The sequence below is a fragment of the Saccostrea cucullata genome, unplaced genomic scaffold (genome assembly GCF_032062105.1).
Source record: "Saccostrea cucullata isolate Sc308-1 unplaced genomic scaffold, CSIRO_AGI_Scuc_v1 ctg12721, whole genome shotgun sequence".
NCBI classification, from domain to species: domain Eukaryota; kingdom Metazoa; phylum Mollusca; class Bivalvia; order Ostreida; family Ostreidae; genus Saccostrea; species Saccostrea cuccullata.
This window is the reverse complement of record NW_026921492.1, coordinates 2,535-18,647: the sequence shown is the minus strand read 5'-3', so window position 1 is coordinate 18,647 and position 16,113 is coordinate 2,535. Positions and strand designations below refer to the sequence as shown.

General features: G+C 35.2%; 4 protein-coding genes across 4 annotated transcripts; all 4 read right to left on the bottom strand.

Annotated features, from left to right (window-relative positions):
* Window positions 1-57: 57 nt before the first annotated feature.
* Window positions 58-3,078, bottom strand: LOC134260133 (sentrin-specific protease 2-like; the record flags this gene model as incomplete). The annotated part of the gene is made up of 12 exons (XM_062742716.1): window positions 2,991-3,078; window positions 2,704-2,805; window positions 2,403-2,458; window positions 2,143-2,253; window positions 1,920-2,001; window positions 1,709-1,798; window positions 1,483-1,613; window positions 1,006-1,140; window positions 798-863; window positions 630-718; window positions 399-522; window positions 58-166 (listed from the first exon to the last, which is right to left on the bottom strand). Coding segments are annotated over exons 2-12 (1,006 nt in total), but the record flags the coding sequence as incomplete, so codon positions are not given.
* Window positions 3,079-3,292: 214 nt separating this feature from the next.
* On the bottom strand, window positions 3,293-6,436 carry LOC134260132 (uncharacterized). The gene is made up of 11 exons (XM_062742715.1): window positions 6,406-6,436; window positions 6,181-6,350; window positions 5,910-5,981; window positions 5,631-5,806; window positions 4,645-5,486; window positions 4,478-4,546; window positions 4,224-4,346; window positions 4,009-4,139; window positions 3,766-3,897; window positions 3,614-3,679; window positions 3,293-3,373 (listed from the first exon to the last, which is right to left on the bottom strand). Exons 1-11 carry the CDS (start codon window positions 6,434-6,436, stop codon window positions 3,293-3,295), a joined length of 1,893 nt encoding a protein of 630 aa, XP_062598699.1.
* On the bottom strand, window positions 6,367-8,312 carry LOC134260134 (uncharacterized). The gene is made up of 3 exons (XM_062742717.1): window positions 8,157-8,312; window positions 7,636-7,723; window positions 6,367-6,997 (listed from the first exon to the last, which is right to left on the bottom strand). Exons 1-3 carry the CDS (start codon window positions 8,310-8,312, stop codon window positions 6,477-6,479), a joined length of 765 nt encoding a protein of 254 aa, XP_062598701.1. The 3' UTR covers window positions 6,367-6,476.
* On the bottom strand, window positions 8,299-15,806 carry LOC134260135 (uncharacterized). Its single transcript, XM_062742719.1, has 6 exons — window positions 15,730-15,806; window positions 9,816-9,988; window positions 9,368-9,546; window positions 8,808-8,915; window positions 8,536-8,682; window positions 8,299-8,402 (listed from the first exon to the last, which is right to left on the bottom strand). The coding sequence occupies exons 1-6, from the start codon at window positions 15,744-15,746 to the stop codon at window positions 8,331-8,333; spliced, it is 696 nt and encodes a 231-aa protein (XP_062598703.1). The 5' UTR covers window positions 15,747-15,806; the 3' UTR covers window positions 8,299-8,330.
* Window positions 15,807-16,113: the final 307 nt, after the last annotated feature.

The following is a 16,113-nucleotide window of genomic DNA, read 5'->3' as shown; positions in this document are numbered from 1 at the left end:
ACTATACCCCTGGGATATTTCGATCTTGGGGCAAAAAAATGAATACAAAATAAATACCTTTGTAAAGCATCAACTCTAAAGCTACTTTTCTCCTCATGATTTGTAGATCTTTTTTCGTTATACTTTGTAGATCATGCAAGTGTCCATTTAAATGCTTCTCTGCAAACTAAAATAAAATTTCAAAAAGTAACATATCTTCTGTCATAGAAATAAAATGAACGACAGAACAGATAACATCAACCCTAATGGAAAGGTATTAATTTGAATCGTGAAATTTTTTGTGAAAAACCAGTCGTGCTGTCCTATTTTATGGACAAATATTGAAGCTAATCCAAATATTCAGATGGCCGGTATATACATGTATTGAGATGGCATATATAGAAAAACAAAGACAATACCACAAGGCAATATATTCCACAGTTGAATGAATCTCTCTGGAGAGCATGTGGACTTGTACATATCTTCCAATCTGGTGACTTGTTGCTTATTTGGTACTTGATCCGATATTCACTGTCATATTTCCTTTAACAATAAAAAAAAAGTATGACTTGTGAGAAAATTTAAAAGCACACACCAGATATATCATGGGACAAGTCAAGGTCAACATAAAGGTTGTTTTTAGTGGATACCTCCAACTCCTCTCAATTTTTTTCATCTCATGGCTCCTCTCTCCACATGGGTTATAGAAAAAAATCTTGCCTTCTCTTACTTCAACAATCTAAAGAAAGAAAAGTGGTAATACTGCTATGGTTTACAAACTCATATTAACAAAACATAGTGTGAACAAAAAATCTCACCACTAAAGTCCAATGATATGACCTGTGATACACTCCCACAATAACATCTGCCTCTACATCTATACCCTGTAAATGTGAATACATTTTAATGCAGATTGGTATCAAAATAGTGACCTAGCTCTGTCTTCTTTTGTTAAGACAAATAATAACGATTGTTAATTAACTGTCTTTGATACAATTTATATAATTAGTACGTCTTTTCACTTACAGAGTTTTGGGAAACATCTGGTAATCGGAAGTCTGAATTTATAATCCCTGTCATTTTGGTTTGGTCATAGTGTACAACATTTCTTCCTAATTCATTTTGTTGAGTGGCCAGCAACAACAAATAACAGTCAATGACCTAGTATAAAATATATGTAGGCATTATTTCTAAGAATAAAAATCTTGGAAAAACAAATGATCGAATTAATAAATAGTAGCCTTTGAGCTTAATTACTGGAACATGTTACCTTTTCCCTAATTTTCTTTGCAAAGACTTGTTAAAATGCAAAGAGGTCAAGACATAATTGACATTGGCATCAGAAGCAAATTAAAGGGGGGAGGGCTAAGACCCCTGTTTCGATGCCTATGATTGAATTGAATTTACTCATTGCTTAGATGATTCATTATGAATCTGACTAAACAATTTATCTGAGCGGCATGCGATCAAGTTCTTGTTTTCATTAAATATTTTTATACATACCCTGTCAGTGAGACATTCATTACTTTTTAATGAACGAATGTCTGTGTCCATGATTACTTTACCAAATACATTAGCCACTGGAAAATTGAAATCCTTTTCTAATGACCATAAATTCTCTACCAAATCATAGCCTGGTGAATACAATTGGACAGTATAAATATATAATATAATTATTATAAATGACAGATATACACTTCATGTGTAAGAATTTGAAAGAATTACCCACCATTACTATTCACATGAAATTTTGCATTTTTTCCTGATGCTTCCAATTTTTGATCTGGTCCATTCCTTGTGAACAGTACATCAGACTTGGCTGAAATTGAATAAAAAAGTACCAGTACAATATACTAATAGTAATACATGATTTGGAAGTGAAAACTCAGTTTTAATATGAAATGATATACATGTACAGAATTATTCTAAAATTCTCAAACCATTTTCCATTTTTTTCCATTTCTTCAGATTTCTTTCATTTCCAATTTCTCCATCGTCTGATTTCCTCTTGGATGGTTTCTCCTAATATTTATGAAATATTCAATATGAATATATGAGGATTGCTTATTTAAAAAAAAACAACAAGCCATTAATATTTATTTAATATTGAAATAGTAAATGTTACATCCATGCACTATGTAAAATGAATGCTTAAACAATTACCTGGAATTTCAGGGAACACATCCGGCAAGTGATTGTTTCCAATGACATGCATCCAGATCCTAAACAGGCTTCAGTCCTGTGAAATTTTCTTGAGCACAATTCACATGTGATCTGCAATTTCAATTTTTTTTTTTAATTTACCGGGGTATTTGTTTTTAAGATCAATTTATAATGAATTTAACTCTTTTCTTTCCATTTTCCTCTTTCTATGTAATATCTTTTCCTTTGAAATTGTTTTTTAATGTTTAGACTTAACTTACTGTTTCTTCTGCATATGTCAAAAATCCACAACAAGGACAGCGGTCTGTGCTGTAGACTGCATGAGTTCAAAAAAAATTTCAGATATATGCTCACAAAAAATGATTGACCAATTCAATTTCTTTTCGAAATTATAAAACTTTTCATTTGGCAAGTAAAGTAGAGAAGTCAACAAACATATATAAAATACTTTAAATGTAAGATATTTTTGATAACCATTGCACATCAAAGTTATATAGTCTCAGAATGCTTCACAAATATATTTTTGTTAGTAATCTTTATATGTAGGGCTTTTTTGTTTACCATTGTACATCATTAGAGAAGTTGCTATTTTTTTCTTGCATTCTTTAGGTCTGCATTTGAAACCTTGTCAAACGGTTGCTGGTTGAAATATCTTTCAGCAAACTAAAGAAATTTTAGAAAGAAATAACAGTTATGTACTTTCAAGGGGATATTTTTTTTTTGGTGTGCAATACTTACTGGCATAAATGCACATTATTACACACAATTATAACATGTATTCCATAATTTTCTATATGATTAGATAAAATATAGGAACTTTTACTAATGATAAGAATTACATAACTCACTATCAAACAATACACTCCACAATTAAAACTGTCTGTCTGTTTAGAGTGTTCTCTTGTGATGACAGCCCAATTCCTCCTCTCCAATTCATGATATGTAACCATCCTCTCACTGATGTACAAACTTAAAGAAAATTATATACAGAAATAATTTAATCAATATACAAACTAAACATAAAACATGTAATGCTTTACTTTGTTAATTAAAAGAGGGACTGGATTTCAGATGTACAGTATAATCATACATGTAGCTATGGCACATTCTTTTATTGACATCATCTTAATTAATTACCACCAGTTTCTCTTTATCTCCTCAATCTGTATTGAATTCTGGTCTCTTTCAGGGGGTTAAAGTAATGTATGAAACCCTTCAAAGGATCAACAATCTGAAAAGAATATGGTGTTGCCTCACTTATCTTTAACTTGTAGATTTTAATTCATTAAAATAGATTGAATTTCAACAATACCGATCTCCATTGTCTGATAAGCAGAATCAAATTCAATTGAAAAAATTATTGAGCTGTAAATACATGTACATGTGTCTTTTCATTGTCAGTAATCTTACTAGCTTCCATGTAGTTAATAATTTCTATCAATCTCATTAAACCTGAAAATTATGTACTTACCACAAGAGTCCAATGACGATTTTTACATATAGCTCCAATTATTGAAGTACACTCATATAGCTTCAACTGAAAAATAAAATACAGCTGTATATTAAGCATAAAGGGACATTATTTAAACCATGTTTGTTAACTTGATTGCAGAATATTTATACCTTCCTTCGACTCTTTCCAACTGAAAAATTTCCATCCATGATCTGAGTCATGGTTTGTGATGGATATAGAGCAACCTTGTTTCCTTTCTCAATTTCCTTTTGAACAATGGCAGCTAAATATGCATCAATAACCTGTAAAAATGATAAAAATTAATGCACATGATCAAATTGCATGTATATCTAGAAAAAGAAATTGAGGAAGTGCTAACTATTAAAAACTTTATAAAGTAAATATGTGCTTACCTGATCAGTTACCCAGTTTGTACCATTAAGAGACCTTATGTCCTCATCTGTGATGTTAAAATTAGTTACTTTTCCAATAAAAAATCCAGTGCCTTTTTCCATATTCCAAATTTTGTTCACCTCTTCTAAAGCTGTAAAGATAATTTAGTTTTTAGAAATCAGCCTCCTAATGAAATGTAATTACTTAATTCTTGGGACTGAATAAAAGCACAAACCTTCCCTATAATCCATCTCATGATACTTTGCAACTGTCTGTGACATGGTACCAGAATCTGGAAAATGTACCTTCTTCACCTGCTTTGTACCTTTGTGCGTTTTCTTTAATATACCCTTCATTCCTAAAGTTAAAAATATATAAAACAATAAATCATTGGTTTAAGCCAGACAGATTTTTAACTCTTTTACTGAATAGAGCTCTATCTCATTTTATATTGGACATTTGAAAATGTATCCAAGTTGAAAATTGTACCATTTGCTTCTAAATGTGAATACTGATCATCTTCAATGGAAATGATCTCCTCTGCCACCTCACTGCTCTCTTCAATAAGAAAATAACCATCATTATTTTTCCTACAATATATTCTTACATGCATTTATCAAAAAGAAGATTCTCATTTCACTTTCCATATGCATTACCATGTGATAACAGGTCATGTACACCCTTGGATGTATGTTTTCGCATATTCTCTGCAGATGAACCATGTCTCCCAACTCCTTTGTTTCTTTTCTTTGATAGAGAAAGTTTATTTATTCGCTTTGCTGGTGTTGTTGCAATGTGGGTCATTTGCTTTTGTGGATTATCTACAGGGAGTACATCAGTTTCGCTGAGACTAGTTGTTAAACCATCTAATGTATCCTTCAATTTAGAGCCGAGGGTTTCCAAAATTTCTTCGTCCTTACAAGAATATGAATAGTCTCTTATCATTTGACAGTAGCTGCTGATGTTGGATCTTATTTTAGAAAGTCTAGATTTGGATGGTAAAATAATATCTTGAATGTTGCTGTCTGTATTGGTCTCTCTTCTTGACTCTTGGTCTTCTTTGCTGTCAGGGTGAGTAACATAAGATGGTGAACTGAACTCATAAAGAACACTCTCATCTAATGTCAGGAAGGGATTGTTCCTATACTCTTCAGGTAGTTTCTCCCACTGCCAACCAGAAACATTTCTAATGACAGCAAAAAAGTGTTTACAAGGCAAATGATGTTTGGCCCAGTCCTCACAGTCGCAAGATGGTACTGGAAAGTCGGGTGCTGAAAAGCGGACACAATAAACTTGTGAGCTCTCTGGAACCTGACTCTTTACCAGGAATTGGTCTTCTCCTAAGGAATCTATGTCATCTACAGAAATGTTTCCTGCTTCTTCCCATCTTTTAAAGCAATGCTTTACAACATTTCTTGGACGATTTATTAGGAAAGTGGGAATGTCAGGATTGTACCTCATTGATTCCTCTGCAGATATCAAATTCAGTTTCACATATCTGAAATTCCAAAATAAGGTAAATGATTTTTTAGGTAATTACCCGGTAGTGGCATAACTAAATATAAATAATATTAAACATTATCACATACATGTATATATTGCAGCACCATTAATGCAGCTTCTATATATAAAGGTTTATTACCTTTGATAGATGTCTGGAAGAAAATCATTCCACAAAATTGTAAGAAGATGACACAGTGACTTTGCTTTCTTTGCCTCAAGAAATTCATATTTCAGGGTCTTGTTCTGTCTCTCAACACCGTTGTTAGTATTCACAGAAGTGTTGTATCTCTTCTGTCGGAAAGCTTGCACCCATCTCTACAATTAAGAAAATTACATGAACTCAGCAAATAAATTTTTTGTGGACATATGCCACATCGTTATGTGTGTATACAATGTACAAATATTATACCTATCTTACCCTATATTTATTTAACCATCTGCCTTCAAACCATTTTCTGAATCTGTTATTTTCTGTCCAAAAGTGACTGTTCTAAAAAAGGAAATAAAAAGTGAAATCCAATTACGGGTTTATAACTTATATTATGCATGTACATAGAAAGCAACTGAAAATAGTAAAATCAAGACGAAATTATATTATGATAGTTTATCAACAATGCAGTTTTCATTCTTGTAAATGTGTAAGTTAGGAGTAGGAAGTTTTACTGTACATAATACTGATAAAAAAATACCTTTAATCTGTTACTTGACAGTTCAAACTCTTCATTGGTTTTGGATCTTGCTACAGAGCGTAACAAAGATAAAATTTCATCTTTATCATCTCCAATGCCGTTGTGAGTTGCTTTAAGCCATCTCTCCCATGCCTGCTCTCGATGGAAATCACAAAGGTAGACAAAGGACTCTTAAAAAATAAAATAAAAATGTATGATGTGTTTGAGATAACATACATGTTCCACCTACATGAACATGTAATGATATAAATTTCATTGGAAGTTCCCACAAGGACCTTAATAAATGTCTTGATTTTTCAATTCAAAGAGTATATATGAAGCAAATTTAAAAAAAAAGAAAATGATCTGCTCAGAGCATACTTGTAATTAGAAACAGTAAAACGACTGAAAATAGTATGTACAAAAATATTCATTAAAATACCTGGAAAAACAGATTCAATAGAAGATATTTCTTCATCTGCATAGTCACACATAAAATATGCTGGCTTCCAGTTTGGATTCCATGATTTTATAATAGATAGGGCTTCTTGGATGGATACACTGTCCTCTGTTTCAACTATGAATGTAGCAACGGTCATGTAGTTTACATTTGTAGGAACACAAAGGAAATAAAGAGGCAAGGTGTATCTGGTTGTTCTGTATGTTGCATCCAGAAGACAGATCTCATTTCCATATCTATTCAGCAGTTGTCTTTGCCAAGCAGTCTGATGTACGTACAGGAATTTGTTGACTCCATCACCACTCTTTCCATAATTTCCAATGAACAGGTCTTCATCAACAAATAACCTTTCATCTGGATCACCGCTCACAGGATGTTCTAAATCCATACACAAACAACATGGCATGTCAATTCATTTTGTGTGATTTCTATAGGCCTGGCTATTGGCAAGCAATTTTACATTGCAATATACTGCAATACTTTTTAAATGCATAGTGAATTGTGTGTTGCAATATTTTCAATCTAATTAAAAATAGCTGTACTAAAAAATACAGAAATGAGAGTCATTAAGCTAAATTTTATATGATAGACCTACAGTCTAGTACTATATAGCTTTCTGACATTAATTACATTATATTTTAAATCTAATTCCAGTCAGAGCAATTAGCTAGTAGACTGTCAATCACTTCATATCAATGAGAACTTAATTTTCATATAAGAACTTTTGTGCCAGACTTGGATCACAATAGGGCGCCTGCCGAGCGGGGCCCTTATTATATAAATCAGTGACCACAATTTTGGAAATGTTTTCCTCACTAATAACAAATGAATGTCTTTATTGCGAAAAATAAGGTGTCACAAAATTTTAGTTATCTACAATAGTGCATTGCAATACAATAAAAAGGAACAACAATTATACTTCTGAATCGGAATATTGGTATTTTTGCACAGTTCCAATGATTTCATACAATGATCATTTCGGAAAAATTATTACCATTGAGCGGTGTTAGAATTACCTTGATCTTGATCAGTCTTAATTCTTAAGTAGTATCTGTCTTCTTGATGGATTGACCTCTGTTCTTCAATCATTCCTTGAACCTCTTTCTAATAAAATATATTAAAAATATTTCTTTTCTTCTACATACTTTTAAATATATTTCCAGACATATAGTAATAAAAATACAATTACAATTCTGTTTTGCTTAAAAAATAGAATAGGTTGATTAGTATTTATATCTGAGTATTTAAACACAGAAATATGTCTTACTGCATTTAAAGACAAAATGTGGCATGTTGCCTTAATGTGAGCAAAATATCCATATTAAGTACATAAATTTAAGTAATGTTTATGGAAAGACTTTTGACTTTGCCAACAACCTGTAAATGTCTTATGTGGTAGACTTGTTGTTAATATGCATGCAGAATCTAATGGACTGTGGGATTAACCATTTATCCTAGGTACATTTTTTTCATTATAGTAAAACACTTCTTTAGGAGCATTTTACATGTATTGCATGTTCATTTTTCACCATCATACCTGATCAAAACTGCTATCTCGTAGTTTGAGAAACTGAGATGCCATATGGTTATAAATGTCCTTAAGTGATGGCCAATATCTCTTGTTGTGTTTAGGTGGAAGTGGAGAATTTAGAAAGATGGATTGCTTCAAAAAGACTTCAATAAGCAGTTTCATTTTCAGAGTGCTTGTAACTCAATGTTCGCTCACAACCTTCTTAATATAATTTGAAATTCTCTTATCCATTGGCTGCAAAATGCTGGATGCCTGTATTGTTAGGACATTTGTATTAAAGTATATGTTAAAGCATTTCCGTGATTTTGAATTTCAGATAATAATTGTTATAATACAATCTTCAATAAAAAATATTAATTAAAAAAATGATATAAAATCCATGTACCGCTCCTTTCAAGTGATTCCTATGCTCCTCTGCTGGTGGAAACGAGACATAGAACCGAGGTTGACATTCTATTTCACCTGTACCGTCATTTAAATCTTTCTTCACGCTTGGCACAAACTTCCTACTTGGTTGATCTTGATCCTTCACCTTTTGCATAATTTAAAAGAAAATGTGCATCAATTACTTCATAAATCCAAATCTGATACAAAACACATGTACATGCATGTATGTAATTTTGTAACCGATGATCTTTACATGTATATGTATATTACCTTGAAATTCAAAAATTTCACTACATGACGGATTTTTATCCTTACAGGGCATCCTTTCTTCTTGGTGTTCTGTACTAATCGGCGCTTATGTTTGAAGATATGGTCAGACTATAAAGACAAAGTAGATTAGATATGTAGGTTAATTTACTTTAAAATTATGTAATTTTATGTATACAATGATATATTATATCAAGATATTTCCAAATCCCTAATATTCTGACATAAATGAAAAGTTGTCAATTTTCAATAAATACGATAAAAGAATTTCAATTTGTTAAATCGATTTTCAATAGCTCTTACAAAAGTACTTGATGCAATATGGTGTATAAGACTCAAACTAAACTACATACTCCATTGTGTATATACATGGGGATACTATAATTAGCATACATGCTGGGTAGACATTTAATATGATATTTCAGTCGAAGAAATAAAAATCAAGCTATATAAATATTTTTTTTTTTTAATCAGACATATGAATTAACAGAATTGCATGATTAAACATAATTTACTTTAACCACGTCAACATAATTCTTTAAAAGATTCATAATATCACTTACTGCAGGTAATCTTCTTTTTTTTCTTTGATTAGTTTTGGTGTCCCTGTCAAATCCCTGATGACACTCAAGCACTTTCTTTCCCATGATGATGAAAGGAATTCCATCATATCTAATGTAGGGGTCAGCATTGCCTTGGGTATCCCAGAGTCTTACTTGTGGATCACTAACCTTTGAAATTTCTAAAAACAGATTTAATTTTTAAAAGATAAAATATTTTGCTGTTTTCTCTCATAATTGAACTAAATCATTGATTTAAATAATAAATTATAGAATAAAACACATGTACATTCTTGCATTGTTTCAAATATTATATACCAGTAAGCTAGATATCTCTGTAATGTTTTGTAATAAAAGATAATTGAAGCTGTGAAGCATGTTAATTATGTAACCATTAAATACATGTGTATAAACTAACTGGTATACACGATCATCTTCACCTCTGACTTACCAAATATTTTTCCAAACTGCTTTTCACTTTTCAAACACCGAAATCTAGATGATGTTGCATACTCATACTCCTCTAACAATTCATTTAACTTCAAAGATGATGTTACATATCCACAATGAGATGAAAACTTTTCATCAAAAAGATACTCCCATGGATAAAGAGAGCTATCACTGCTGAATAAACAAACTATTTTTGAAAATAAATTGATATTGTAACAGTGACAATATGATATAAGGATTTGAATGGGTAATAATCCATAGTTCTACAGTACAGTGATTAGGTTATGTATTGTTGTGACTGGGTTATGTTGTGTAGTGACTGGGTTATGTTGTGTAGTGACTGGGATATGTGGTGTAGTGGCTGGGATATGTTGCCCAGTGACTGGGATATGTTGTGTAGTAATTAGGACATGTTGTGTAGTGACTGGATTATATATTGTAGTGACCGGGTTATGTTGTGTAGTGACTGGGTTATGTTGTGCAGTGACTGGGATATGTTGTGTTGTGACTGGGTTATGTAGTGCAGTGCCTGGGATATGTGTAGTGACTGGGTTATGTTGTGTAGTGACTGGGATATGTAGTGTAGTGACTGGGTTATGTAGTGTAGTGACTGGGTTATGTAGTGCAGTGACTGGGATGTGTTGTGTAGTGACTGGGTTATGTTGCACAGTGACTGGGATATGTTGTGTTGTGACTGGGTTATGTAGTGTAGTGACTGAGATATGTAGTTTAGTGACTGGGTTATGTAGTGTAGTGACTGGGATATGTGTAGTGACTGGGGTATGTTGTGCAGTGACTGGGATATGTTGTGTAGTGACTGGGTTATGTAGTGCAGTGACTGGGATATGTTTTGTAGTGACTGGGTTCTGTTGTGCAGTGACTGGGATATATTATGTAGTGACTGGGTTATGTAGTGTAGTGACTGGGATATGTAGTGTAGTGACTGTTTTATGTATTGTAGTGACTTGGTTATGTAATGAAGTGACTGAAATATGTTGTGCAGAGACTGGGATATGTAGTGTAGTGACTGGGATATGTAGTGCAGTGACTGGGTTATGCTGTGTAGTGACTGGGTTATGTTGTGCAGTGACTGGGATGTGTTGTGTAGAGACTGGGTTATGCTGCGCAGAGACTAGGATATGTAGTGTAGTGACTGGGACATGTTGTGTAGTGACAGGATTATGTTGTGCAGTGACTGGGATATGTAGTGTAGTGACTGGGATATGTTGTGTAGTGACTTGGATATGTAGTGCAGTGATTGTTTTATGTATTTTAGTGACTAGGTTATGTATTGTAGTGACTGGGATATGTTGTGCAGTGACTGGGATATGTTGTGTAGTGACTGGGTTATGTTGCGCAGTGACTGGGATGTGTTGTGTAGTGACTGGGATATGTAGTGTAGTGACTGGGACATGTTGTGTAGTGACTGGGTTATGTTGTGCAGTGACTGGGTTATGTTGTGCAGTGACTGGGATATGTAGTGTAGTGACTGGGATATGTTGTGTAGTGACTGGGATATGTAGTGCAGTGATTGTTTTATGTATTGTAGTGACTAGGTTATGTATTGTAGTGACTGGGATATGTTGTGCAGTGACTGGGATATGTTGTGTAGTGACTGGGTTATGTTGCGCAGTGACTGGGATGTGTTTTGTAGTGACTGGGTTATGCTGTGCAGTGACTGGGATATGTACTGTAGTGACTGTTTTATGTAGTGTAGTGACTGGGATATGTAGTGTAGTGACTGGGATATGTTGTGTAGTGACTGGGTTATGTTGTGCAGTGACTGGGATATGTGGTGTAGTGGCTGGGATATGTTGTCCAGTGACTGAGATATGTTGTGTAGTAATTAGGACATGTTGTGTAGTGACTGGATTATATATTGTAGTGACTGGGTTATGTTGTGTAGTGACTGGGATATGTAGTGTAGTGACTGGGATGTGTTGTGTAGTGACTGGGTTATGTTGTGCAGTGACTGGGATATGTTGTGTTGTGACTGGGTTATGTAGTGCAGTGCCTGGGATATGTGTAGTGACTGGGTTATGTTGTGTAGTGACTGGGATATGTAGTGTAGTGACTGGGTTATGTAGTGTAGTGACTGGGATATGTAGTGCAGTGACTGGGATGTGTTGTGTATTGACTGGGTTATGTTGCACAGTGACTGGGATATGTTGTGTTGTGACTGGGTTATGTAGTGTAGTGACTGGGATATGTAGTTTAGTGACTGGGTTATGTAGTGTAGTGACTGGGATATGTGTAGTGACTGGGGTATGTTGTGCAGTGACTGGGATATGTTGTGTAGTGACTGGGTTATGTAGTGCAGTGACTGGGATATGTTTTGTAGTGACTGGGTTCTGTTGTGCAGTGACTGGGATATATTATGTAGTGACTGGGTTATGTAGTGTAGTGACTGGGATATGTAGTGTAGTGACTGTTTTATGTATTGTAGTGACTTGGTTATGTATTGAAGTGACTGAAATATGTTGTGCAGAGACTGGGATATGTAGTGTAGTGACTGGGATATGTAGTGTAGTGACTGGGTTATGCTGTGTAGTGACTGGGTTATGTTGTGCAGTGACTGGGATGTGTTGTGTAGTGACTGGGTTATGCTGTGCAGAGACTAGGATATGTAGTGTAGTGACTGGGACATGTTGTGTAGTGACAGGATTATGTTGTGCAGTGACTGGGATATGTAGTGTAGTGACTGGGATATGTTGTGTAGTGACTTGGATATGTAGTGCAGTGATTGTTTTATGTATTGTAGTGACTAGGTTATGTATTGTAGTGACTGGGATATGTTGTGCAGTGACTGGGATGTGTTGTGTAGTGACTGGGTTATGCTGTGCAGAGACTAGGATATGTAGTGTAGTGACTGGGACATGTTGTGTAGTGACAGGATTATGTTGTGCAGTGACTGGGATATGTAGTGTAGTGACTGGGATATGTTGTGTAGTGACTTGGATATGTAGTGCAGTGATTGTTTTATGTATTGTAGTGACTAGGTTATGTATTGTAGTGACTGGGATATGTTGTGCAGTGACTGGGATATGTTGTGTAGTGACTGGGTTATGTTGCGCAGTGACTGGGATGTGTTGTGTAGTGACTGGGCTATGCTGTGCAGTGACTGAGATATGTAGTGTAGTGACTGGGACATGTTGTGTAGTGACTGGGTTATGTTGTGCAGTGACTGGGTTATGTTGTGCAGTGACTGGGATATGTAGTGTAGTGACTGGGATATGTTGTGTAGTGACTGGGATATGTAGTGCAGTGATTGTTTTATGTATTGTAGTGACTATGTTATGTATTGTAGTGACTGGGATATGTTGTGCAGTGACTGGGATATGTTGTGTAGTGACTGGGTTATGTTGCGCAGTGACTGGGATGTGTTGTGTAGTGACTGGGTTATGCTGTGCAGTGACTGGGATATGTAGTGTAGTGACTGTTTTATGTAGTGTAGTGACTGGGATATGTAGTGTAGTGACTGGGATATGTTGTGTAGTGACTGGGTTATGTTGTGCAGTGACTGGGATATGTGGTGTAGTGGCTGGGATATGTTGCCCAGTGACTGAGATATGTTGTGTAGTAATTAGGACATGTTGTGTAGTGACTGGATTATATATTGTAGTGACTGGGTTATGTTGTGTAGTGACTGGGATATGTAGTGTAGTGACTGGGATGTGTTGTGTAGTGACTGGGTTATGTTGTGCAGTGACTGGGATATGTTGTGTTGTGACTGGGTTATGTAGTGCAGTGCCTGGGATATGTGTAGTGACTGGGTTATGTTGTGTAGTGACTGGGATATGTAGTGTAGTGACTGGGTTATGTAGTGTAGTGACTGGGATATGTAGTGCAGTGACTGGGATGTGTTGTGTATTGACTGGGTTATGTTGCACAGTGACTGGGATATGTTGTGTTGTGACTGGGTTATGTAGTGTAGTGACTGGGATATGTAGTTTAGTGACTGGGTTATGTAGTGTAGTGACTGGGATATGTGTAGTGACTGGGGTATGTTGTGCAGTGACTGGGATATGTTGTGTAGTGACTGGGTTATGTAGTGCAGTGACTGGGATATGTTTTGTAGTGACTGGGTTCTGTTGTGCAGTGACTGGGATATATTATGTAGTGACTGGGTTATGTAGTGTAGTGACTGGGATATGTAGTGTAGTGACTGTTTTATGTATTGTAGTGACTTGGTTATGTATTGAAGTGACTGAAATATGTTGTGCAGAGACTGGGATATGTAGTGTAGTGACTGGGATATGTAGTGTAGTGACTGGGTTATGCTGTGTAGTGACTGGGTTATGTTGTGCAGTGACTGGGATGTGTTGTGTAGTGACTGGGTTATGCTGTGCAGAGACTAGGATATGTAGTGTAGTGACTGGGACATGTTGTGTAGTGACAGGATTATGTTGTGCAGTGACTGGGATATGTAGTGTAGTGACTGGGATATGTTGTGTAGTGACTTGGATATGTAGTGCAGTGATTGTTTTATGTATTGTAGTGACTAGGTTATGTATTGTAGTGACTGGGATATGTTGTGCAGTGACTGGGATATGTTGTGTAGTGACTGGGTTATGTTGCGCAGTGACTGGGATGTGTTGTGTAGTGACTGGGCTATGCTGTGCAGTGACTGAGATATGTAGTGTAGTGACTGGGACATGTTGTGTAGTGACTGGGTTATGTTGTGCAGTGACTGGGTTATGTTGTGGAGTGACTGCGATATGTAGTGTAGTGACTGGGATATGTTGTGTAGTGACTGGGATATGTAGTGCAGTGATTGTTTTATGTATTGTAGTGACTATGTTATGTATTGTAGTGACTGGGATATGTTGTGCAGTGACTGGGATATGTTGTGTAGTGACTGGGTTATGTTGCGCAGTGACTGGGATGTGTTGTGTAGTGACTGGGTTATGCTGTGCAGTGACTGGGATATGTACTGTAGTGACTGTTTTATGTAGTGTAGTGACTGGAATATGTAGTGTAGTGACTGGGATATGTTGTGTAGTGACTGGGTTATGTTGTGCAGTGACTGGGATATGTAGTGTAGTGACTGGGATATGTAGTGCAGTGACTAGAATATGTAGTGTAGTGACTGGGTTATGTTGTGTAGTGACTGAATTATGTTGCGCAGTGACTGGGATATGTAGTGTCGTGACTGGGTTATGTTGTGTAGTGACTGGGTTATGTTGTGTAGTGACTGGGATATGCAGTGTCGTGACTGGGTTATGCAGTAAAATGGCTGGGATATGTTGTGTAGTGACTGGATTATATAGTGTAATGATTGGGTTATGTAGCGCAGTATCAGGGTAACAGTGTAGTGACCATGTTATGTAGTGTACTGATAGGGGTATTTTTTGTTTGACCCCATTATGTTGTTGCATAGTGACTTGGTTATCAAGTGTTTATATAGGATTTCCCATGATTTGTAGTTGAATATGCTTTTTATTCAACCAATTTGTGTGTTTTTTATCAACAAGCCTTTACAAAACACACAACGAGTAGGATAAGTAGGTTTCTAGTTTTTTTGTGCAATGGCAGGCTTACTTATTTAATACTTTTAACAATCACAATTACTAATTTTTTTCAGACTTGATTGTTGTTAATTGATGCTCAGTAGTCCTTTTTTTTTTAAATGTTAATCAGGTTGGGACCAATTGTCCAAATGGGATATAATAGTCAGTTTGGGATATAATATCCCGAATGGGCTATAAATTAACACTGCAAAAATGGAAAATTTCCAAATTTCATCAGAAGACTTAAAAAGGAATAACTTTTGGTTGACAATTTTTCCTGTATGCCCGTTGTTTATGAGATTGATCCTGTTAACAAGATAGCCGACTCTGTGCATGTATCCAGGTAACGTTAGAAAAATCGTAAGAAAATGAATGCATACATGAAATAATAAGTTCTATACATACCCTCTTTCTTCGTCCATGTGGAAACATCACTATGACTCCATTCAATTACTTTTCTTATATTTCTTTTCATCAACCATGATATTCGGACTGCTCTACATTTATTTTTCCCGCTAAAATATCATTAAAATGCATCGGGTTCGGCGTACAATATATATATAATATATTAACCAAATCGGAAATTACTTTTCCGGATGCGTTGACTGGGTTAAGTTATAGACTCTACCTTACATAAATGAGTCTAGAAAAATGTATTTATTTTAGACACATTGCATATTTCACACAAGGATTTATAACTTCATGCATAGTAAATGCAATACGGTGTCGGTACTATGTCTCTTCTCTACTTACGTTCAAAATCCATATATAAGGCTATTGGTCATCATG

Excerpts from the sequence above, each read along its gene's own strand:
- LOC134260134 (XM_062742717.1), bottom strand. The coding sequence starts at position 8,312 with ATGAAACTGCTTATTGAAGTCTTTTTGAAGCAATCCATCTTTCTAAAT. Across the intron at positions 7,724-8,156 it reads GAGATAGCAGTTTTGATCAG|AAAGAGGTTCAAGGAATGAT; the intron begins GTATGATGGTGA and ends ATATTTTATTAG. Across the intron at positions 6,998-7,635 it reads TAAGACTGATCAAGATCAAG|AACATCCTGTGAGCGGTGAT; the intron begins GTAATTCTAACA and ends GTATGGATTTAG.
- LOC134260135 (XM_062742719.1), bottom strand. Across the intron at positions 8,916-9,367 it reads AAAAAAGAAGATTACCTGCA|TCTGACCATATCTTCAAACA; the intron begins GTAAGTGATATT and ends TTGTCTTTATAG. Across the intron at positions 8,403-8,535 it reads GGAATCACTTGAAAGGAGCG|GCATCCAGCATTTTGCAGCC; the intron begins GTACATGGATTT and ends CTAACAATACAG.
- LOC134260132 (XM_062742715.1), bottom strand. The coding sequence starts at position 6,436 with ATGAAATTTATATCATTACATGTTCATGTAG. Across the intron at positions 4,547-4,644 it reads ACATGACCTGTTATCACATG|AGAGCAGTGAGGTGGCAGAG; the intron begins GTAATGCATATG and ends TTCTTATTGAAG. Across the intron at positions 3,680-3,765 it reads TTGGAAAGAGTCGAAGGAAG|TTGAAGCTATATGAGTGTAC; the intron begins GTATAAATATTC and ends TTTATTTTTCAG.